Raw genomic sequence first — 20,418 nt, 5'->3', positions numbered from 1 at the left:
TGCCCCTGCTATAGAATTTCATATAAACAGAAAATTTGATATTTAACTCAACAGGTCTGTATTTATGCTTTTCTGCTGTAGAAAGAAAAATAAGACTCGTGAAGTATGCCATTGCAAGAAAAAAACTGAAAGGAACAGCTACAAAAGTAAAAAGTGTGCAAGAGGCATGGTCATTGTTAAAAAAATACCATTCTAGAAGCACAATCCAGATGTATTCCACACATTAAGAAAGGTGGAAAGAAGGCAAAACGATTACCGGCATGGTTAAAAGGGGAGGTGAAAGAAGCTATTTTAGCCAAAAGATCTTCATTCAAAAATTGGAAGAAGGATCCAACAGAAGAAAATAGGATAATGCATAAACGTTGGCAAGTTAAATGTAAGACATTGATAAGACAGGCTAAGAGAGAATTTGAAAAGAAGTTGGCCGTAGAGGCAAAAACTCACAGTAAAAACCTTTTTAAATATAACCGAAGCAGAAAGCCTGTGAGGGAGTCAGTTGGACCGTTAGATGATCGAGGGGTTAAAGGGGCACTTAGAGAAGATAAGGCCATCCCGGAAAGATTAAATGATTTCTTTGCTTCGGTGTTTACTGAAGAGGATTTTGGGGAGGTACCCGTACTGGAGAAGGTTTTCATCGGTAATGATTCAGATGGACTGAACCAAATCACGGTGAACCTAGAAGATGTGGTAGACCTGATTGACAAACTTAAGAGTAGTAAATCACCTGGACCGGATGTTATACACCCCAGAGTTCTGAAGGAACTAAAAAATGAAATTTCAGACCTATTAGTAAAAATGTGTAACCTATCATTAAAACCATCCATTGTACTTGAAGCCTGGAGGATAGCTAATGTAACCCCCATATTTAAAAAGGGCTCCAGGGGCGATCCGGGAAACTACAGACCGGTTAGCCTGACTTCAGTGCCAGGAAAAAATTGTGGAAAGTGTTCTAAACATCAAAATCACAGAACATATAGAAAGACATGGTTTAATGGAACAAAGTCAGCATGGCTTTACCCAAGGCAAGTCTTGCCTCTCAAATCTGCTTCACTTTTTTGAAGGAGTTAATAAACATGTGGATAAAGGTGAACCAGTAGATGTAATGTACTTGGATTTTCAGAAGGCATTTGATAAAGTTCCTCATGAGAGGCTTCGAGGAAAAATAAAAAGTCATGGGATAGGTGGCAATGGCAATGTCCTTTCGTGGATTACAAACTGGCTAAAAGACAGGAAACAGAGAGTAGGATTAAATGGACAATTTTCTCAGTGGAAAGGAGTGGCCAGTGGAGTGCCTCAGGGATCTGTATTGGGACCCTTACTTTTCAATATATTTATAAATGATCTGGAAAGAAATACGACAAGTGAGGTAATCAAATTTGCGGTTGATACAAAACTGTTCAGAGTAGTTAAATCAAGTGCAGATTGTGATAAATTGCAGGAAGACCTTGTGAGGCTGGAAAATTGGGCATCAAAATGGCAGATGAAATTTAATGTGGATAAGTGCAAGGTGATGCATATAGAGAAAAATAACCCTTGCTATAGTTACACAATGTTAGGTTCCATATTAGGTGCTACTACCCAAGAAAGAGTTCTAGGCGTCATAGTGGATAACACATTGAAATAGTCGGTTCAGTGTGCTGCGGCAGTCAAAAAAGCTAACAGAATGTTGGGAATTATTAGAAAGGGAATGGTGAATAAAACGGAAAATGTCATAATGCCTCTGTATCGCTCCATGGTGAGACCGCACCTTGAATACTGTCTACAATTCTGGTCGCCGCATCTCAAAAAAGATATAATTGCGATGGAGAAGGTACAGAGAAGGGCTACCAAAATGATAAGGGGAATGGAACAGCTCCCCTGTGAGGAAAGACTAAAGAGGTTAGGACTTTTCAGCTTGGAGAAGAGACGGCTGAGGGGGGATATGATAGAGGTGTTTAAAATCATGAGAGGTCTAGAATGGGTAAATGTGAATCGGTTTTTTACTTTTTCGGATAATAGAAAGACTAGGGGACACTCCATGAAGTTAGCATGTGGTACATTTAAAACTAATCGGAGAAAGTTCTTTTTCACTCAACGCACAATTAAACTCTGGAATTTGTTGCCAGAAGATGTGGTTAGTGCAGTTAGTATAGCGGTGTTTAAAAAAGAATTGGATAAGTTCTTGGAGGAGAAGTCCATTACCTGCTATTAATTAAGTTGACTTAGATAATAACCACCGCTATTACCAGCAACTGTAACATGGAATAGACTTAGATTTTGGGGTACTTGCCAGGTTCTTATGGCCTGGATTGGCCACTGTTGGAAACAGGATGCTGGGCTTGATGGACCCTTGGTCTGACCCAGTATGGCATGTTCTTATGTAAGACAGTGCAAGTGCCCTACTAAATTGGAGATCCTGAAGGATTCTGTCCTATATTCTCAGCGGGGACCAAAAATGGATTAAGGGGTAGCAGTGCCATAGTAAAGGCTTTATTTCCGGTTTGGTCTACCCCAGAATCAAATGAGTTCCCAAGAGTTCTGTGCCTCTGTGGATCTTGTTCATTTCTGAATGGAGGTGATATAATTATAGTGTGTTGCTAGAAGGGCTCTGGCCATTTTCACTATATGTTGTTTTGTTTTCATATTGATTTAACTTATGTATGTTATTTTGTTCACCACCTAGACCTTTTTAAGTGTTAGGCAGTTTATTAATCTCAATAAATGTAAATGTAAAATGTTGTAACTGACCAAAGAGTTCTCAGAGAGTGGAAACTTTGAAGTTTTATTATGGATCTTAACACTGTACATCACTGCTATGCATGATATATTATTTGAATTTATTACCTGCCTTTTTGAGTAAGAAATTCAGCCAAAGTGAGGTACAATAAGTAAGACGTGGTAACATATAATCCAGGATTATTTGCAGTTCCACGTCCTCCCCCTTCTTTCCTTCTGACAGTGGTATCTGCATTCCATATCAACCAATCAATTGTGCTACTGGCATTCTTCCCAAGGCCCTATGCACGTAAAGGAGGATGGTCTCCACGCTCCCCGGGCAGTAAGAGAGCCCTAGCCTATTACTTGAAGAGGCCACTATCTCACCGTCAAGTTTCTCATCTGTTCACATCCTTTGATCCTGAAGAAGAAAATAATGACATCATTTTTTAAAAAATCAGCCTGATGGCTCAGCAGCATCCATGCTGTGTAGGGGAAATGGGTTTAATTCTAAAGTCCAGCTTCTGAAACTCAGGTTGACCAAGGGCTGAGGATGCTGCAGGCAATGTTGACAGATTTCAGCGGAGGACATCCCAGTCATCACACAACAGCAATACCCAGGCCCAGAATTAGACACAGGTTAACATAGGCAACTACCTCCAGTGCCAAAATTTTATAGGCACCGGAGTGTTGCCGCCACTGCTGCCATGTCTTAACTAGAGCCAGTCACCGTGGTGCCATTTGTCTTCTGTAGTGGTGCCAGCAACAAGGCAACAACAGAAGTGAATCACAACATTTAAATAATCCAGCTTCTTGCAATCTTCATGTGCTGACAGGTCTTGCGGCGCCTCACTGCTTCCTCTCACACAGGCTTCCTCTTACTTTGGAAATCTTGCCAGGGGCTGAGTGTTGCAGGGCCTGTGGCTACACCAGGGCTGCAGGAAGCCCCACACTGAATTTTTTTTTATAATGTTGAATGATTGCTGGTGCCACTACAGAAGACCAGCACTGCCATTTGGAGAGGAGGTGAATTGGGGGCAGGTGCAAGTGGGAGACCTTATGAAGGAAGAAATTGGTAAAGAGAATCTTTCCCTCCCACAGGGAGAAGGGGTGGAGCAAGCACCTCCTTCTTTCCCCTCCCTCATTGCCTATGGGAACGTCATATTAATCCAGCCCTGGCAACGTCTACTTGCCAGCTGAAAGGCACACTTGTACTGGGTTCCAGAGGGAAAAGCCAAGCCTCTCAGCCAGAGAGGTGCTGCTGCAACAAAAGTAGCAGGGAAAAAAGCAGAGAAACTGTTGTGCAGGAAGTGGACCCTTGAGCCGAGGTAGGGTTGACGCTATCCACAGGGCAATCCCTACGGGTCCTCACCGTCGGTAGGCGGAGCTAGCTGACTGACGGAGGCCGGCTAGTGCTTCGCCAATACCAGCCCTCGCTCCCCGCAGGTTGAGCCCTTGGGTACCGGGGCCGGCTGGAGTTAGGTGGGCCTCCGTCCGAGGTCTTCTGATGGACGAGGAGGAGGTCAGCCAGAGGCCAGCAGTGGTAAGAGCAGAAGATCTGATCTGGACAAGGCGGAGTCCCAGAGACCCGGGCGCCCAATGGAACGAGAGGCAGACAGAGGGAGCCCGAGTAATAACAGGCTGAAGCCTGAGAGACCAAGTCCAGAATGAGCGTCGAACAGGCTGGAGTCAGGGCAGGCAGCAGGCAAGGTAGAGTGGTAAGGCAAGGCAATGGTCGAGTCCAGGGAAAGATCAGTAGCGTGGTCAGCCAAAGCAGGTCGGATCCAGGAGATGATCAGTAGCATGTCAGTCAAAGCAGAGGTCGGGTCCAGGAGATGATCAATGGCGTGGTCAGGCAAAGCAGAGGTTGGGTCCAGGAGTCAATCTGTAGAACAAGTAGAGTAATGCAGGAACACAGGAATAAGGGAAAACACTGGAACTAGGAACAGGAACATGGACTGGACAGGAACCAGGAACATGAAGGAATCAGCAGAGGAAGCAACAAAATACACGACCAGCGTGGAGACCTGTTGCAAGAGGCAACTAACTGTAGCTGGGCCCGGCCTTATATAACAGGACCCAGTGATGTCATCATCCGGGGCCGCGGGTTAGTTTCCCGCCACGGCCCCTTTAAAGGAAGAGGAGATGCGCGCGCGCCTAGGAAGGGGAGCGGCACAGGACGGCAGTGTCTTCCCGCAGAGCACGGACTTCCGTTGCGGAGACAGGAGCACCAGGGGTGGCCAGAGGTCGTAGGTGGCGGCCCATGGCCGCAAGGGAAGTGAAGCCAGACTGTGGAGCAAGCAAAAGAGGGTAAGAGAGCCTGGCCACGGGCCTGCCACGGCCAGCACACGCAAGAGAAACCATGGGCATAGCGTCCATAGGGCACCAAAAACTTTGGTATGCACCACCAAAGTTGGGAAGCTATCGCTTCTTCCCTGGCTCTCCCCCCAAGAACAACAGTACTGCTGACTACCACGTCTACTGCTCCCTCTAAGCTGCACATGTGTGCTTGTGCACAGCTTTTCCTGAGGGCGCGCATAACTCGCCCACCTCCCAGTGCAGGAAGCCTGCCGGAGCCATGGCTGACCTTATCCCATCATGGCCCGAAATGAAGAGGAGGCCAGCGGGGTCATGGCAGAGAGGAGGCCAGGTATGTTTGTGTGTTTATGTCTGTGTAAGAGCTTGTGGGTATGTGTATAAGTTTGTGAGATCTTGTGTGCATGTGTGTTTGCCTGTGTATGTATGTATGTGTCTGTATGAGACATGGTATATGTGAGAGCCTGTCAGTGTGTGTGTATATGTCTGTATGAGAGGCTGTGTGTGGGTCAGTGTTTAGAGACTGTATGTGTATATTCTGTGTCTGTGAGAGCCTGTGTGTGAGATCATGCCTATGAGAGCCTGTGTGTCATAAATAGGCTGTCACAGGCACGTGCACATACATACACACACACACACAGTGTATGTGTGAGGAAGAGATAGCCTGTGTGTGAAAACATTGGCAAGTATATGAGAGAGGGAGTGTTGGAAAGAATGAATGTGTTAATATGTGTGTGTGAGTGAGGGAGGGAGAGAGAGAAGATAGTTTGTGCGGCCCTACCTCCTCTACTGTGCGATAATCTCAGAGTGATTTGAAATCAAAAGATCTCAGGTATGGAAAGATTTTTTAAAAATCCTTATTAGTTTTAATTATTGGATGTAACTTGATATTTCTATTGTTTTTAAATGTTTTTTTTTCCATATTAGAACATTCATTATTGGATGTTTTATTCAACAGATGTCTTGAAATATTTCATTGCTGTTTTGGTAAATTTATAACATTTTTTAATTATTGAATTTTTATTCAGAGGTTTTGAAATATTTTATTGGTATTTGGGAAATATTAGAACACATTTATGCAAGCTTTTTAAATTGAATGTTCATCAGCTGTTTTGACATTTAATCTTTTTTTTTTTTTAATTTATAAGTTTTATTGGTTTTTGTACAAGACTACATAATAATCACATCCAAGTGCTCATTATATGTGGTATACCGTATCACAATCCGTTACAAAACATGGTTTTAATATGAATGATGTTTTATATCCTACACAGGAAAAACAACACTACGTCAACACCACTCAAAATGGAGAACCCAAAATCTTCAATTTCGCCAGTCACACATGCAAGAAACCTGGGAATCAACATCAACAGCGAGCTATCCTTCAAGATCCACATCACTAACAAACTAAAAGAAGGATACCACAAACTACTAACCCTAAGACGACTCAAACCATTCCATTCTCAAAACAACTTCAGAACAGTTCTATAACTACTCATTTTCTCCAACCTCGACTACTGCAACTCCTTACTATTCAGCCTACCCCTCCCCACAATCCGTCCACTACAAATCCTACAGAACGCAGCCGCTAGAATACTAACAGGAACAAAAAAAACATGACCATATCACCCCATCCCTCATGGCGCTGCACTGGCTCCCAATTAAATATCGAATAGACTACAAAATACTAACAATACTTCACAAAACAATCATAGGACTGCAAACCAGCTGGTTATCTAAAACGATCGAACTACACGCCCCAAAACGAGCCCTTCGCTCGACAAACAAAGGCCTCCTAAAAATTCCTCCCACTCGAACCACGCGACTCACCACAACTCGAGAAAGAGCCCTATCCATTGGAAGCCCTAAGCTATGGAACTCCCTGCCAATCAAAATAAGAACACAACCCAACCTAAAAACTTTCAAGAAGGACCTAAAAAAACATGGCTATTCACCAAAGCCTACTCAGATACTCAATGAAAACCATACATCTGGTTCCACAACCATCAAACCAAATGAGACAAGGACACATTAAATACTACAAGCAAACTTTACACTTTCTGACTCACACAACTCTAGAAATCTCGACAACCATCCCAACCATAACATTACTATATACCCCCATGGAACATATTGTAATATCTAACTTAAATCTGTAATTGTATATTGTTTCGTTGAATATGAACACATTGATATGTTAACCTGTGAACACTTTTGCAAACCGTTGTGATGGCAAACCCGAACGACGGTATATAAAAATCCACAAATAAATAAATAAATACATTAAAATATTTCCAATTTTATTGCTTGATGTTTTGATGTTTCTGTTTTTCCACTGTTTCACTGCATAACACAGTTGGGCTTGTGGTTTCCAGTTCAGTTTTTGTTGGCACGTTTCTATTCTGTATTAGCTGAGGATCTGTTGGTATTGTAAAGCTCCAGTTCTTGTTTAACTTTAATTGTTGCTGTGAAAATTATGATACTTATCATTGGCTTTTACAGGATTATGGTCCTCTCTCCCTCATTTCTATTTTAAACAAAAGTTTGCTCTTTATTAATTTCACTTGCATACAGAAAGCGGTTTTGCATGTACTTGCAGAAAATATTTTTTCATTCACATATTTTATTGTAACTACTATTAGTAGATTAGGTGATTATTTTAAGGGATTAGTTAATATTCTCTCTAAGAATTGGGTTGCTGTGAGCATAAATTTGATAGGCTTTTTGCATCAAAGAAAGTAGTGCTCACAGAGTAATGCAGGAGGGCACATGGCAGCAGCAATTTTTCCTATGCACCACCAACTTCAGAAGTCACCCTATGCCCCTGGGGGAAACCACAGATAGCTATGAATGAAGGCTCAGGGTGCCTTAGCCCCAATATGGGTTGTTTCTGATTGAGGCAGAAGTCCAGAGGAACAGGAGGAAAGAAGGAATGAACAAACTGCCACCCCCAGATGAGGGATCAGAAAGTCTCACATTACTTATGTTGGCCTTGAAATCTGCAGCCATGCACCAGTTTCAGGGCTGCACACCTTTCCCTTAAGGGATCCCAGATAAATCACCAACGCACACTGAAGAGAAAAAGACCAAAAAAATAAGAAAAATCATTTTTAAAAAAATGAGAAGAGAACGGTGAGAGAGGGACACTGACCAGGAGACTCTCCCCTCCTGACGTCATCCCAGCCAGCGTCGAGCCGGTAAATGGCGCCTTTCCAGCAGGCGTCGCGCGCCGTGCGTTGCATGCCGAAGGGGCGCGACAAAGGGGCACTCCCCTTTCTGCACCCCTTCGTGCAACCCGCAGTGCCAGCTTTTCATTTTAACTTCCATTAATGTTCCTTTCTTTTGTTAACCATTTCAAGGTTTTAGTTTTATCCCTTGTTAATTTCCTTACTATAAATGTTCAATGTATTTGACAAAGGAAACTTATTTCCTGCATTTTGTGTTTGAATGTAAACCGATGTGATGTGTAAAATCGAACACCGGTATATAAAAAAATAAAAAAATAAAATAAATGTTATTGATTACTGTTTAAAGAAGGTGCCACATTCTGCTAGGACTGCAACTTTCAATTCCGAGCCACAGTGGGGCTATCAATGGGGAAGCAGGCGTGTGTGCTATAAGTGAGTTATTGTCTTTAGGAGGCAAAGAGAAAGGCCAGGGTCTTGTTTTCAGTGAGATGAGAAGTAATACATGCAGCACACCTGGGACAGTCTAGCGTTCAGCCTGGAAATCAGATAACAGGCCTCAGAGATTTGAGGGGCCTCGCTCACTATGAAATGTGTTTCAGTGCCAGCTTCCAGATTGTTGTTCTGTTATTTGAATGGAATTTAGAGTGACCCTATCCACTTCTTAGATACAGACGTTCACAATCAGTCTGTTTTTCTCAGGTCCCTCCTCCCACCTCAGTGCACTGCATAAATAAAGGATCTGACTGTGGTATGCACACCCTGGGATATGCCACTTTACCCTCTGTTGCCTCAGGTAAGCCCTCTGGGGACAGAGAATTGCTTACAATATACAAGCATAATCCGCTTTGAAGGACCAAAAAGTGGAATCTAAAATAAATACATAAATATCACCCTGGCTGGAAGCAAGTCAGGGGGGCAAATCCCCAACTAGGGCAGCATGACTAACTTAATGAGAAGAACACTTTGTGAAACCTAACACAGAGAAATAAAATCTGTATGTGCTAAAACCTGGAAATTATGGTTAACTTCAGAATCCTTACTTGAGAAAAGAGAGTGTCCTTTTAAGTTATTATAATAAAAGTAGTAAGTACTGTGACTTCAAGGAACATCTAGCTCCTGATTCAAACCCAAATACAAAGCCAGGAGGATTTCTGATCATAAACCCTGCCAGGAAAACATACTCTTGTCTGCCATCAGTTCAGAGTCATAATTTTCACCCTTGGTCACTGTTTCTCATCTTGTCTGCTTGCTGCACTACTGCAAACATGGCACTCACCAGTACATAGTAGTAAGCATACAGGGCTGCCACATGGTGTGTTACAAAATATTTATCGCCAATCGCCTTCCAATAGCAAATAATAAGCAGCAAATCTGCAAGAGAAAAAGCAATTTGATTACAAAATAGGTTAATCAAGACTAACATTTTCTGACCAAGCTACACTAATGCACTCTAATCTACATAACAGCTAGAAGCTGAGCAAAATACTGGGGCTTTTTATGATTACCTGAGCTAAGAATGTATTTCAAATGAATTATTTTCTACAAATGTTGCTGTCTTTATTGTCGGTGATCTTTCTACCCTCCATCTCATTCGGGACATGTGACTTTTCAAAATGGCTTCCCTTTCCAAAAAGTGCAAGCCAGGAGCAGACAGGGGTGCCGACACCTACAAGGGCAGCTTTCCTTTTTATCACAGACTCCTGAAGGCTTGTGAGGCAGGATGGCAGCAGGGGTGCAGCTGGAGAAGCACTGTAAGAGCTACTGAAGAGGCTAGATGGAAAATGGAAGATAGGTTTCTCAGAAATGAAAAGAATCCCTGGAGAGAAAGAGAGGAAACATGGATGGAGGGATAAAAACTACAGAAGACAATGAAATCAGGAAAAGATTTTTTTTTTTGCTTTCTTTTTCATGTTCATGCTATTTGCACATCACTATTCTTTGGTATGGACTCTAATTTGTACACATTAGAAATCTGCAATGCGTAATTACCTGAAATAAGGTAGCCGGAGGTTATGGCCACATTAATTTTCACCCAAAAAGGATCGCCCCTGCAATATATACAGAAAGGAATTCATGATTTAAAAAAAAAAGGGTTTAATTACTGGCATAAAATCATGCTATAAAAAAGCAAATACTGTCCAGGGTGTAATATTCTCAAATCTAAATGGATCAAGAAGGTACTGAAGAATACTCCCTAACGATACAATCCTAAGAATAGCAACAGGGAATTATGCACATATACAGCAAAACATTTTTTTACAAATGTTACAAATTTCAAATATCAATTTTATAAGAGTACTAATACATACTTACATATACCACTAAATTCTGAAATGTGTCCCAAACACCTTTATACCCATTTATTTAAATTATTTATTTATTTATTTATAACTTTTATATACAGAGGTTCAATTAACAAGATTAATTATCACTTCAGTTTACATTACAACTAGCGACATTAACAGAGACAGAGTCTTGTTTTACAATGAACAGGGTAGAAATAACTTGGATAACCTGGGTAACAAAACAATGAACAGGGAAATAATCTGGGATAACAAATTATGGGATACATAATGTTGGGTGAAGCAAAACAGAGAAATTTGGTCTGTATAACATGGGTGAAGAACAGGGAAAATTGAGTAGGGGAGGACTATGAGTAGGAGAGAACTATGAAGTCCTAAAATTGGTTAGTGTACTCATGATGCAGATAAGAAGATGGCTGAGGTGAACAATTATGGAAAGGCATATAATTATGGAAATACATCCCATAACATACATCCCACCAATTAAAATTACAGTAATTAAATAGTTAGCAATGAGCTGACAAATTTTAAACTCTAAAATTGTACAACAGAAGAATTTCTGAATCCTCACGCAACAAATAAACAATTTTTGCTAAGGATATTGCAGGGAAATTTAAGTCTTTAACCTCAGTTTTACTCTCTGAAATTGTGTAACAGCAGTCTTTTTAAATTATCACAATAAATGTACAATTTTCTCTAAAAACCACTACAGGTAAATTGGAGAAATTACTTACCTAATAATTTCATTTTCCTTAGTGTAGAGAGACAGACTCAGGACTAGTGGGTTTATGTTCCCCTGCTAACAGATGAAGACAGAGAAACTGACATCACAGCAACCTGCCAATATTTTCTTCAAAAGCAACTATGGACAGACTAGCAAAAAACTTGATTAAAAACAGATAACCAAAACTGAACTCAACCAACCATAACCACTGAACTCACATAAGATTCTAGGTACCCCAAAGCTAGGGACTAGATAAACACTTACCAATAATCCCTTGGGACCCAGAGCCCCACAGTATTGACACACTCATGTGGCAGCTGAGGGTGGGAAGCTGAGTCCCATCTGTCTACATTGAGGAAAACAAAATTATTAGGTAATTTCTCCATTTCCTAGCGTGTAGACAGATGGACTCAGGACCAGTAGGATGTACCAAAACTACTCCCCAACAGGATGGGAGGCTGCCCGTAGTCCAGTCAACACCACACGTGAAATGGCTGCATCCTCCTGGGCCTGCACATCCAGACAATAAAACTTAGAAACAGTGTGTAAGGAGGACCACGTCACAGCTCAGCAGATATCAACGGGAGATTACAGACTAACCTCTGCCCATGACACTGCATGAGCCCTAGTGGAATAAGCCCTAACACTGAGTAGGCAATGGCTTTCCAGCATCCACATATGTGGCTGTGACCACCCCCTTAATCCAATGAGCTATGATAGCAAGTGAAGCTGGAGCGCCCTGCTTACTCCTGCCATGGAGAACAAACAGACGATCCGTCTTTCAAAAAGACTCAAGAGACCTCCAGATACCACACGACAAGATGCTTAACATCCAAGGAGCGCAAAAGGCGAAATTCCTCCGCATCTCTGACCATATCCAGGGATGGCAAGGAGATGGACTGATTTAAATGAAAGTCCAAGACTACCTTGGGCAAGGATGGAACAGTATGCAGCTGTAATGCCTACGGAGTCAGACAAGGCCTGCAATTTAGACATCTGACGTGCTGAACATATAGCCAACAGGAACACAGTCTTCTAAGTCAACAACCGTAAGAAAAGGCTACGCAGTAGTCGAAATGTAGGGCCCGCCAAAAAGTCCAGCACCAAATTAAGACTCCATAATGGAACCAGTAACCTCAAGGGAGGCCTAAGGTGCTTCACTCCTTCAAAAAACAGACCACATCAAGATGAGACAAGGAAACACATTCACTAGGTCTCTGAAACAGGCAAGAGCTGCAACCTGCATCTTCAAGGAATTAAGGACCAAACCTTTATTCAATCCATCCTGCAAAAAAAATCCAGAATGAGAGGGATCTTAACTGAACGAGGAAGAACACCCCGCTCCTCACACCAGGCTTCAAAAATTCTCCAAACCCACACATAAGTCAAGGAAGTAGAGAACTTGCAAGCACAGAGTAAAGTGGTAATCACCTTAGAGGAATAACCACACTTTAAAGGGCGAACCGTCTCAAAGGCCAAACCGTAATATAGAATTGAGTCTGATCCTCCTGAAGATCCGGTCCCTGCTGAAGCAGATCCATGTGCGGCGGTAGATGAAGGGGGACCTCCACCAGGAGTCATCGCAAATCCGCATATCACGGAGTACTAGCCCCCTGTGGCCTTCGATCTTGCGAATTATCCTGCCCAGCAAAGGCCACAGAGGAAAGGCATAAGGCAATCTGTCTTCCAGCCAGACTTGTATGAGAGCTTCTATTCCCAGGGACTACGGATCTCTCCTGCAACTGTAGAAGTGAGGAACCTTCCCATTTCGAGAAGACACCAGCAGGTCTAGGAACAGAAGGCCCCAATGATCCACAATCAGCTGAAATACCTCAGAGGACAACACCCACTCTCCTGGGTCCAGACTCTCCCTGCTGAGTAAGCTCACTCTTATGGTCTTTTCCTGCAATGTGAGAGGCCGAGATCATCTGTAGATAACCTTCCGCCCATTCCATCAGCTGGTCTATTTCCTGCGACACTTGCTGGCTCTTGGTTCCTCCCTGGCAATTGATATAGACCACCATCGTCCAACACCACACAAACTGCTTGATTCCACAGCCTGTGGCTGAACTGCAAGCATGCTAGCTGTACCCCCCGGGCCTCCAGGTGACTGATGTTCCAGTGGGACTCTTCAGCATTCCAGCACCCCTGGACAATTAACTCCAGACAGTGAGGCCCCCAACCATGGAGACTCACATCTGTCATGAGTACCGATCAGGCCAGGGAGGACAAGGATACTCCCTTTTTTCATCTGATCCTCCTGCAACCACCACTGGAGGTGGGAGCAGATTTCCATTGGCAAGTGGAGCCGAACCGCATAATCCTGAGGCTGCAGGTTCCCACGAGATAGCAGAGAATGCTGAAGAGGATGCATATGCCCCCTTGTCCACTGCACCACTTCCAGGGTAGCTGCCATCTAACAGAGTACCTGTAGGTAAGACAGCACAGTCAGGCATATGGTGTTCATCCATCGACGCACTTGAGACATCAATCCCTGGATCAGAACAACTGTCCTGTCTCGTGTCAAACTGGACCCCCAGATACTCCAATGATTGGGATGGTTGAAGATTGCTCTTGGTCAGGTTCACCTCCCAACCAAGATCCTGCAATAAAGAGATCACCCTGTGTCTCACCAGGCAGCTATCTTCCTGAGACTCAGCTCGAATCAGCCAGTCGTCCAAATATGCGTGCACCAGGATTCTTTCTTTTCGCAAGGCTGCCGCTACCACCACCATAATCTTGGAAAATGTTCTGAGAGTGGTGGCTAGACCAAAAGGCAGCACCCAAAACTGACAATGGCACCCCAACACCACAAAGCTTAGAAAGTGTTGGAGTTCAAATAGGATGGGAATATTCAGGTAAGCTTCTGACAGATCCAAGGAGGTCAGAAATTCCCCCAACTGCACCGCTATTATTACAGAGCATAATGTTTCCATTCGAAAAAGAGTCATCTTCAAGTGATGGTTGACCATCTTGAGATCTAAGATGGGATAAAAGGAGCCCCCCTTCTTGGGCACAGCAAAATAAATGGAATATCACCCCACACTTTCTTGAGACGTGGCACCAGAACTACAACCAGCTCCAGCCTTTGAAGTGTGAACTCCACTGCCTGCTTCTTCTGTGGGGAGTGGCAAGGAGAAACCATGAACATGTCCCAAGGAATATTGTGAAATTTGAGTGCATATCCTTCGCCTACCACCTCCAGGACCCACTGATCCGACAAGATCTCGACCCAACTCCAATATAAGAGAGAGAGATGTCCCCCTATTTCCTGTTCCAGAAGGTGGGTCGGCAAACCTTCATTGGGAAGCTTGGGAAGGTCCACCACCCGAGCACGCTCCTCTCTTGGGCTGCTGGAGCGAAAGGACTGAGACCTACCGAAAGGCTGAGTCTGCTGAAAAGTCATCCCTCTGTAGGGACAAAAATGCCTGGAACCCCAGAAATGACCCCTCATACCAAAGGGGCGCTGTAACTGTTTCTTATTCTCCAGCAACCGAGGCACCAGAGACTCGCCCCATTTACTGGCCAGTTTCTCCAACTCGCTCCCAAACAAGAGCAAGCATTTAAAGAGCATATTGGTAAGATTGGCTTTGGAAGCTGTGTCAGCTAATTTCGCAACCAGAGTTGACACCTGGCCGCTATCACTGAAGTCACTCCTCTGGCCGAGGTCCGCACCAAATCACAGTCTGCATCTGCTAAAAAGGTGGCAGCAGGCTCCATAGCCTCTCTGGACTTCCCTCCAGACTCATCAACCTCCTTTTTTTTTTTTTTTAATTCTTTATTTATGATTTTTGCACAATACAAATAAAATGCAATTATTACATATATTCAATTACAATTGAATATTCTTTAGGAAACAGGGTTACTTCAATCTTCAATACATAAAATAATCAAACAATACATTCCCCTAACTCCTGTTACAAAACAAATTGGGGAGCTTAAATTGAGCAATAGAGTATCATAATATTAACATAACTTACAGAAAACGGAGTAATATATAAATTCTTCTATTTTTTTTTTTTATAATTCTTTCTTTATTGGATTTTCAAAAAAGCTTAACAGCAATTCTTACATTATACATACATAAATCAAGTAAATTGAATATAACAGCAGAAAACAAAAGAAACAATTTCAAATATAAAAGATTCTGCTATATTCAAGCCTTATAACTTGGAGGCCTGTTAAAGATACATCTTACATTTTCAAATAACAATTTATCAAGGAAGCAGGAGCACTAATTATTATTATTGGCTCAACGTTGGTGATACTTTGTTCTCTACCTTTGCTTGAGTTTTATCTGTCAAAAAATTCTCCAAATGTGAAGGTTGTGAAAAAATAAATTTTTTCCCCTGATAATTAATGCAGCATTTACTGGGGTACTTTAAAAAGAAAGTAGCCCCCAGTTCCAATGCTGCATTTTTTAGGGCTAAAAACTTCCTTCTCCTAACCTGTGTTGGTTTGGAGACATCAGGAAAAATAAAAACCTTCTGTCCACAAAACAGTATGTCTTTATTTTTAAAGAATTTTTCCATAATCATCTCCTTATCTCTCTCTAAGGCAAAAGAAACGAACAGGGTTGTTCTCTTGGTTATTAAATCTATTGATTCCTCCAAGAAGGTAGATACACCTGGGGAGTCTTCTACCTCTTTCCCTGGTGCAGTATCTAATTGGCGTGGGAAATAATAAATTTTCGAAATAGCTGGAACCTCTTCACATACTAAAATTTCTCTTACATATTTCGAAAACATTTCTAAAGGTGACAATAATCTGGTGATAGGGAAGTTCACAATACGGAGATTTTTTATTCTCATAAAATTTTCCAAATTCTCCATGTTTGCATGCAATATAACATTATCTACCGTGTGTAAATCTTCCATTTTTTTAACATTATCTACTTCTATAGATAAATTAGACATAGTTGTTTCAATTCCATTTAACTTCTTCCCCTGTTCTTGTATTAAGATCTTATTACGATTTACAGTTGCACCTAAAGATACATTCATCTTTTGCATGTTAGAGTCCAATTTGATCATCATCCTCCATATATCCCCCAACGTCACATTGTTTGTGTCAACGGTATCTAACCTTGCACTTTCAATGTTAAATACTGGAGAATCCTCACCCATACCCTGTCTGTCTAATTCAGACTGGGAGGTTTCTGCAACATTCAGCGATTGAGAAAAATTATCCAAATCACTTACTCTTGCTTGATCTTGTAAATTGGTTTCTCCTCCTGATGTTCCGGGTGGGGGTTGTAGAGGTGTTGGGCCTGTGCCGGGACTCAGCGAGACCTCATAAGAGTCTCTAATGCAGTCCCTTTGTGGCGAAATCCTACGTACGTGGGCATCCATCGGTCCTACTCCATGTGAGGCTGGAGACGAGGTGACGAATTTCGCCTTCCTTTTACGCCCCATAAAACCTAATAATTCTCAAAAGCAATCCCAGCCGATCCAAGTCGATCTAAGTCGCGCATGCCCCTTGGACGTGCGCGGCTTAGACGCTGCGCCGGCGGCTACGGTGCACCGCTGTCTCACGGGCTTTTCAGCTCCGGCCGATGACGTCAGGGGGCAGGAGTCCCGCAGGTGCAGGTGATCTCCACTCCTCACCGCTCCACTGTGCCGGGCAGGCTAGGTCGGCTCCCTCCTTCCTCGCAGGTCAGGCCCCGAACTCCACTCTGTCCCGCGGGCTTTTCAGCTTGCGGTCTCCGGCCGATGACGTCAGGGGGCAGGAGTCCCGCAGGTGCAGGCGATCTCCACTCCTCACCGCTCCACTGTGCCGGGCAGGCTAGGTCGGCTCCCTCCTTCCTCGCAGGTCAGGCCCCCATAAATTCTTCTATTTAACCAATTACCTGGACTTCAAGATAACATCAAGTGCTACTACACTCCTTCTGTTTCTTACACTCTTCCAAAAATTTTTCTAGATGTTCTGGGTCATAATAAATCTTTTACCTTCTCTATGATTGACACATTTACATGGGAAATCTAATAATTATATTAATACCATATGTTCTTGCCAAATTGGCTAACGTTATAAACTTTTTCCGTCTCTGCTGTGTTTCTTTGGAAACGTCAGGGTAAACCTATATTTTTTGTCCTAGGTATGGAATGGCTCTGTTTAACATAAACAATTTTAACACTTTATCTCTATCTATTGCTAGAGCAAATTTCACTAAGAGAGTCCCTCTTTTCTCTACCTGGGAACTATATGACGTCTCAATTAATTCGGTTACATTTAAAGATGTTTCCTGTATTTCTGGGGAAGATACCTTACCCTGATCTTTATTAATGAAATAAACATTTGCAACCATAGGTAAATTATCTGGGGAGATTTGTAAAATTTCAACAAAATAATTTTTCAATTGTTCTTTCAATGATATCATCTTGCATTTTGGAAAATTTACCATTCTCAGGTAAATTTACCATTCTCAGGTTAGAATATCTCAGAATTACTTCTATCTATTCCAGACACAATAGCCACATCTTTGACAAATATCATCAACTGCTCTCTAGCCCAAGGAATCTGCCCTGATGACCTCAAAATGGCCTCAATCTCACCGCTCTTAAAGAAACCTAACCTTGACCCGAAGGAACCCAACAACTTCCGCCCCATAGCTAACCTCCCATTCATCGCCAAGATCATGGAAAAACTAGTGAACTCTCAACTCTCAGATTTCATCGAAGACAACAATCTTCTCTTCACCCCACAACACGGCTTCAGAAAAAATCGAGGCACAGAATCCCTCCTCTCCTCGTTGACAGATTATATCTTAATGGGCCTTGACAAAGGAAACTCATTCCTATTGATCTTGTTAGACCTCTCAGCAGCGTTCGACACGGTCAACCACGCCATCCTCCTAAACCAACTCTCGTCTATAGGAATCAGCGGCACCGTCCTATCCTGGTTCAAAACCTCTCTCAATAACAGAGGTTACAAAATTAAAATCCAAAACAAGGAATCCTCTAGATTTGACTCTGTCATAGGAGTCCCTCAAGGTTCTTCATTATCTCCGACCCTATTTAATATCTATCTTCTTCCTCTCTGCCAACTTCTCACCAACCTCAATCTAAAGTACTTCCTTTATGCAGACGATATCCAAATCATCATCCCCATCAAAGATACATATTCTGAAACACTTGACTACTGGGAATCATGCCACCTGAAAATCAAACAACTACTAAACAACCTACACCTCATCTTAAACTCTTCTAAGACAGAAATCCTTCTCATTTCTCCGGAAACCAACATCTCCAACACTACTCTTCCCACCAACCTACCTACCACACAAGTTCGAGACTTAGGAGTGATAATAGACAACCGGCTAAACTTCAAGGCCCATATCAACAAAACAACCAAAGACTGCTTCTATAAACTTCAGGTTCTGAAGAGGATAAGACCTCTTTTCCATGCCCAAGACTTCAGAACGATCATCCAAGCAGTCATTTTTGCAAAATTAGACTACTGCAATTCCCTATTGCTAGGTCTGCCCTCTTCCTACTCCAAACCACTACAGATGGTTCAAAATTCAGCAGCTCGATTACTAACAGGCGCAAGAAAGAGAGACCACATATCCCCCATTCTGAAAGAGTTACATTGGCTACCCGTCCACTTCCGTATCATGTACAAAGCCATTTCTGTCATCTTCAAAACTATTCATCAACGCATCTCCCTCGATCTACAAATCCCCCTCCAAGTATACAACTCGACAAGACCTACCAGAAATGCCTACCGAGGCGCCCTCAAAGTTCCCCCTGCGAAAATGACCAAACACATCACTCTAAGAGATCGTGCCACCTCCACTGCTGGCCCTTCTCTGTGGAATTCCATTCCCACAGATCTCAGACTGGAACCTTGCCTCTTAACTTTCAGGAAAGGACTTAAGACTTGGTTATTCAAGCAAGCTTTCCCAGACACAATCTAATATCACGTCATAGATACAAACCAAGGACTTCAAATATTCAGCCATTAATCATGCCATTTTTACATAGCATTTAATTTATTTGTATACCGTTCAACTGTTTATTCTTTCCTATCTCTTCCTTCTTATCCAAGTTCTGCTACCCTTGTTATTTGTAACTGCTCCTTCGATCACCACAGTTCTAGTTGATGTATTTAATGCACTCCCGTTTCATGTAAACCAGCAAGATATGTGCTCATGATTGCCGGTATATAAAAACCTTAAATAAATAAATAAAATAAATAAAAAACTAACATTTCCCCTTGAATTATGGTAGATTGAACTTTCTTAATAGTGTTTATCTCATCCTCAACTTTTTTCAGAGTCACCCCATAATTTATAACAATAGGATTTATATTCAGCAGGACTTCTTGCATATCTTTGATATTCACATTTAATTTCATTATATTATTCTGAAGTATAGACATCGCTTGCCATAACATTTCTAATGTCACAATTCCTTTATCTGGCATTGGTGTAAATAGCAGTGCTTGAGAATTAAACTGTTTTGGGTTAGAGGCAGACTCTAAAGGGGGAGAGGCACTAAGACCAGGTGTTTCAATACTTCGGTCGGGTCCAAACACATTTTCTCTGACTGAAGACACCTCCTGGACCTGGGGAATTCCTCCTCTTCTTCCCCTTTCATGCGCATCCTTAATGTCACTGCTCTCCTCAATCGGGCTTGACTGGAGAAACGATGTACATTCCTCTGCCAAGCCTGTTACAGTGGCAATGGTAGCACTCACAGGTGGTGTAGGTGTAATTGGGGCCCTGGGACTAAGAGTCACATCTCCCAACAGAAAGGAAGTTTGCTCACCTTCCCCATCTGTAGCGGGATTCTCCGGGGTCGATACCTCCGTTGGTGGATAGAAAGTCATCAGCGTTGTTTGTTTAGGGCTCGGTCTGGCAAGGGTTGAGGCTTCCTGCCTTACTTTGCCCTTCCGTTTTGTATGCGGCATGAGGAAAAACAGTCAGATAGAAATCTTGACCGAAACAAGCTGCGACTTCCTTCAACTTCTATAAAATCTCAATAATCCTTAAGGAAACGTGAGCAGGAACCAAGCGAGCGTAGTGGGCAGCCTCCCAGCCTTCGCCGGCCTAAGCCGGAGCGCGCGGCTTAGGCGGGGCGCCGCCTACCTTCTTATAGGGCAAGGGCCGCCCTTCCGCTACTCACGTCACTCGGCTCCGCCCTCTTTCCCCGTCCTCCGGTTAGCCAGGTCTCTCAGGCTAATTTGGTGG

The 20,418-nt window shown here is 42.7% G+C and overlaps 1 protein-coding gene across 3 annotated transcripts in view; it reads right to left on the bottom strand.

The window, feature by feature from the left end:
* The window catches only part of TLCD4 (TLC domain containing 4), a 168,095-nt gene that overhangs the window by 69,785 nt on the left and 77,892 nt on the right, over positions 1 to 20,418 (bottom strand). For all 3 annotated transcript variants that reach the window (XM_029617598.1, XM_029617600.1, XM_029617599.1), the window contains 2 exons: positions 10,188 to 10,246; positions 9,475 to 9,569 (listed from right to left, as the gene is read on the bottom strand). In XM_029617598.1, coding sequence (XP_029473458.1) covers positions 9,475 to 9,569; positions 10,188 to 10,246 — 154 coding nt within the window. The remainder of the gene's footprint in view (positions 1 to 9,474; positions 9,570 to 10,187; positions 10,247 to 20,418) is intronic.

This window comes from Rhinatrema bivittatum, chromosome 10 (genome assembly GCF_901001135.1).
Source record: "Rhinatrema bivittatum chromosome 10, aRhiBiv1.1, whole genome shotgun sequence".
In the NCBI taxonomy this organism is placed as follows: domain Eukaryota; kingdom Metazoa; phylum Chordata; class Amphibia; order Gymnophiona; family Rhinatrematidae; genus Rhinatrema; species Rhinatrema bivittatum.
Note: the sequence above shows the minus strand (reverse complement) of the source record. Positions and strands in the feature narration are given on the sequence as shown.